The sequence below is a fragment of the Sinocyclocheilus grahami genome, unplaced genomic scaffold, assembly GCF_001515645.1.
Source record: "Sinocyclocheilus grahami isolate Dianchi unplaced genomic scaffold, SAMN03320097.WGS_v1.1 scaffold11386.1, whole genome shotgun sequence".
Lineage (NCBI taxonomy): Eukaryota > Metazoa > Chordata > Actinopteri > Cypriniformes > Cyprinidae > Sinocyclocheilus > Sinocyclocheilus grahami.
The window spans coordinates 402-2629 of NW_015513804.1; the positions used below are offsets into that span (position 1 = coordinate 402).

The window sequence follows — 2228 nt, forward strand, 5'->3', positions numbered from 1 at the left end:
GCATTTTTGTTGCATTTACATTGTTCTGACCATCATGGGGCATTTCAAGCACTTTGAAACAGTGAATCATTTTGCGAAGCAATTGGTTTAATTGATTCAAAGTTTTGTTTGCTTCATTTCTCCCATCACTACTAGTAAGGACCATGTTTACTAAACACTGGTGATCATTCATCGACCTGAAGCAGGGAAAGTTGTCTAGTGAGCAATCATTCCAGGACCTGGAAATGTCTGATTCCCTGGGTAGTGTGCTTACTGCTGAACTAGTGTGTGGATTGAGACGTAGCCACAGGCTACATGAGGACACGGTAAGTCAGGCACGTCGGGCGATAAGAAGAAAACGGGTTAAGCAGAGAATCGATACATCTGGCTTCAGTTTGTCTGAGTTTAGTGCGTTTGTGAGCACAATGAAAGGGAAAAGCTGACATCATTCAGCATATAATAGATACAAGATGTAGTTGACATTTACATTATCTTTCAACTCAACGCAGAGCACCGGCATTGTCTGTTCTAATGGAGCTCTTTGAAGACGTTGTTGGGCGTTGGAATGTCACCATTGAACGAGACGCGCTTCTGTGTGCAGATCAAACGCGTGGCGTGAGGTTTGATCAGTACCTGCTTGAACTTCACTCTAGTTTGCTGCTTTGAGAGAGTCATTAATCAGAGACGCTCTGTGCCTGAGAGAGAGACGACTACGAGAGCGAGCCTTGATGTGAGAGAACACCGGCGGAGTGTCGAGCTTCATGCTCTTAGACGAGAGAAGAGTAAACTAAATGATTTTCAAAGCAAAAAACAGCAGAACAGAAATGGAAGTGTAAATATGATGCATGTGGAGGAAGAGAAACACGTGCAGTCAGAGGACAGAGAGCGATTGGACCTCAACTGTTGAAGTTGAATTTGAGTTTATCCATCCTTCCATCCATCAAACAGTCTATCTATTCATTCATATATAATTCTGTCTGTCGATTTATCTATCGTTTTGTCTATTTGTTTATATATCTGTCTAGTGTTCTATCTATCTATATCTATCGATTGATTGATCGATCGTTCATTTGTTCATTTGTTCATTTGTTTTGTCTGTCGTTCATTTGTTTGTTTGTTTGTTTGTTCATTCTGTCTGCACTCTAAAAAAATGCTGGGTTAAATACAACCCAGTGCTGGTTAAAATAGGGACAAACCCAGCAATTGGGTTGTTTTGACCCAGTGGTTGGGTTAAATGTTTTACCCAACCTTCTGGGTAGTAACCCAACCACTGGGTCAAAAACAAATCAATTGCTGGGTTTGTCCCTATTTTACCCAGCACTGGGTTCTATTTAACCCAGCATTTTTTAGAGTGTGTGTTTATATCGGTCTGTCTGTGTATCTGTCATTAGTTTGTTTGTTCATTTATTCTGTGTTCTATCTATCTATCTATCTATCTATCTATCTATCTATCTATCTATCTATCTATCTATCATTCGTTTTTTTTTTCCTTCATCCATTCATCCGTTTTGTCCGTTCGTTCGTTCATTTTGTCTGATGCTCGTTTGTTCTCTCTGTCTGTTTTTTTGTGAATTTTTGAATTTTCATTCTACTTCATTACATACTAATTATGTTTTCTCCCTCAGCTGTTAAGTCGTTCTGGGTTACATTTACATTTAGTCATTTAGCAGACACTTTTATCCAAAGCGACTTACAAATGAGGACAATAGAAGCAATCAAAATCAACAAAAGAGCAAGTCTCGGCTAGCCTAACACAGTACACATAGCAAGGTTTTGTTTTTATATACGTTGTCTCTTCTGCAGTGATTCAAGGAACTCGCTGAACCCATCTGAGCAATGACTTGGCTTTTCTGTTCTCCTTTTCTCTCGTCTATAGAAACTCAAGTTCCCAACCAGCCGAGCTCTCTGCACGTGCGTCCGCTGCCCAACAGCATCATCATGAGCTGGACGCCGCCGCTGAACCCCAACATCCTCGTGCGCGGCTACATCATCGGCTACGGAGTGGGCAGCCCATACGCCGAGACCGTGAGAGTGGACAGCAAGCAGCGCTACTACTCCATCGAGAACTTAGGTGAGAATCAGAGATGCTTAACTTCACAAACGCTGCTTTTAGAATAATAACAATGACAATAGTAGCCATATATTGTAAAAAAAATTAATTGCATTGTAAAATAAACGAAAATGAATATATGTGTGTTATTTTGGCTTTACACTACAGTAGGGAAATTACAATACTTCTTTCCTAATTT

The 2228-nt window shown here is 40.4% G+C and overlaps 1 protein-coding gene across 1 annotated transcript in view; it reads left to right on the forward strand.

Annotated features, from left to right (window-relative positions):
- Positions 1 to 1855: 1855 nt before the first annotated feature.
- The window catches only part of LOC107578666 (netrin receptor DCC-like), a gene marked incomplete at its 5' end in the record, with an annotated part of 3505 nt that continues 3132 nt past the window's right edge, over positions 1856 to 2228 (forward strand). The window contains one exon of the mRNA XM_016264599.1: positions 1856 to 2050. Coding sequence (XP_016120085.1) covers positions 1856 to 2050 — 195 coding nt within the window. The remainder of the gene's footprint in view (positions 2051 to 2228) is intronic.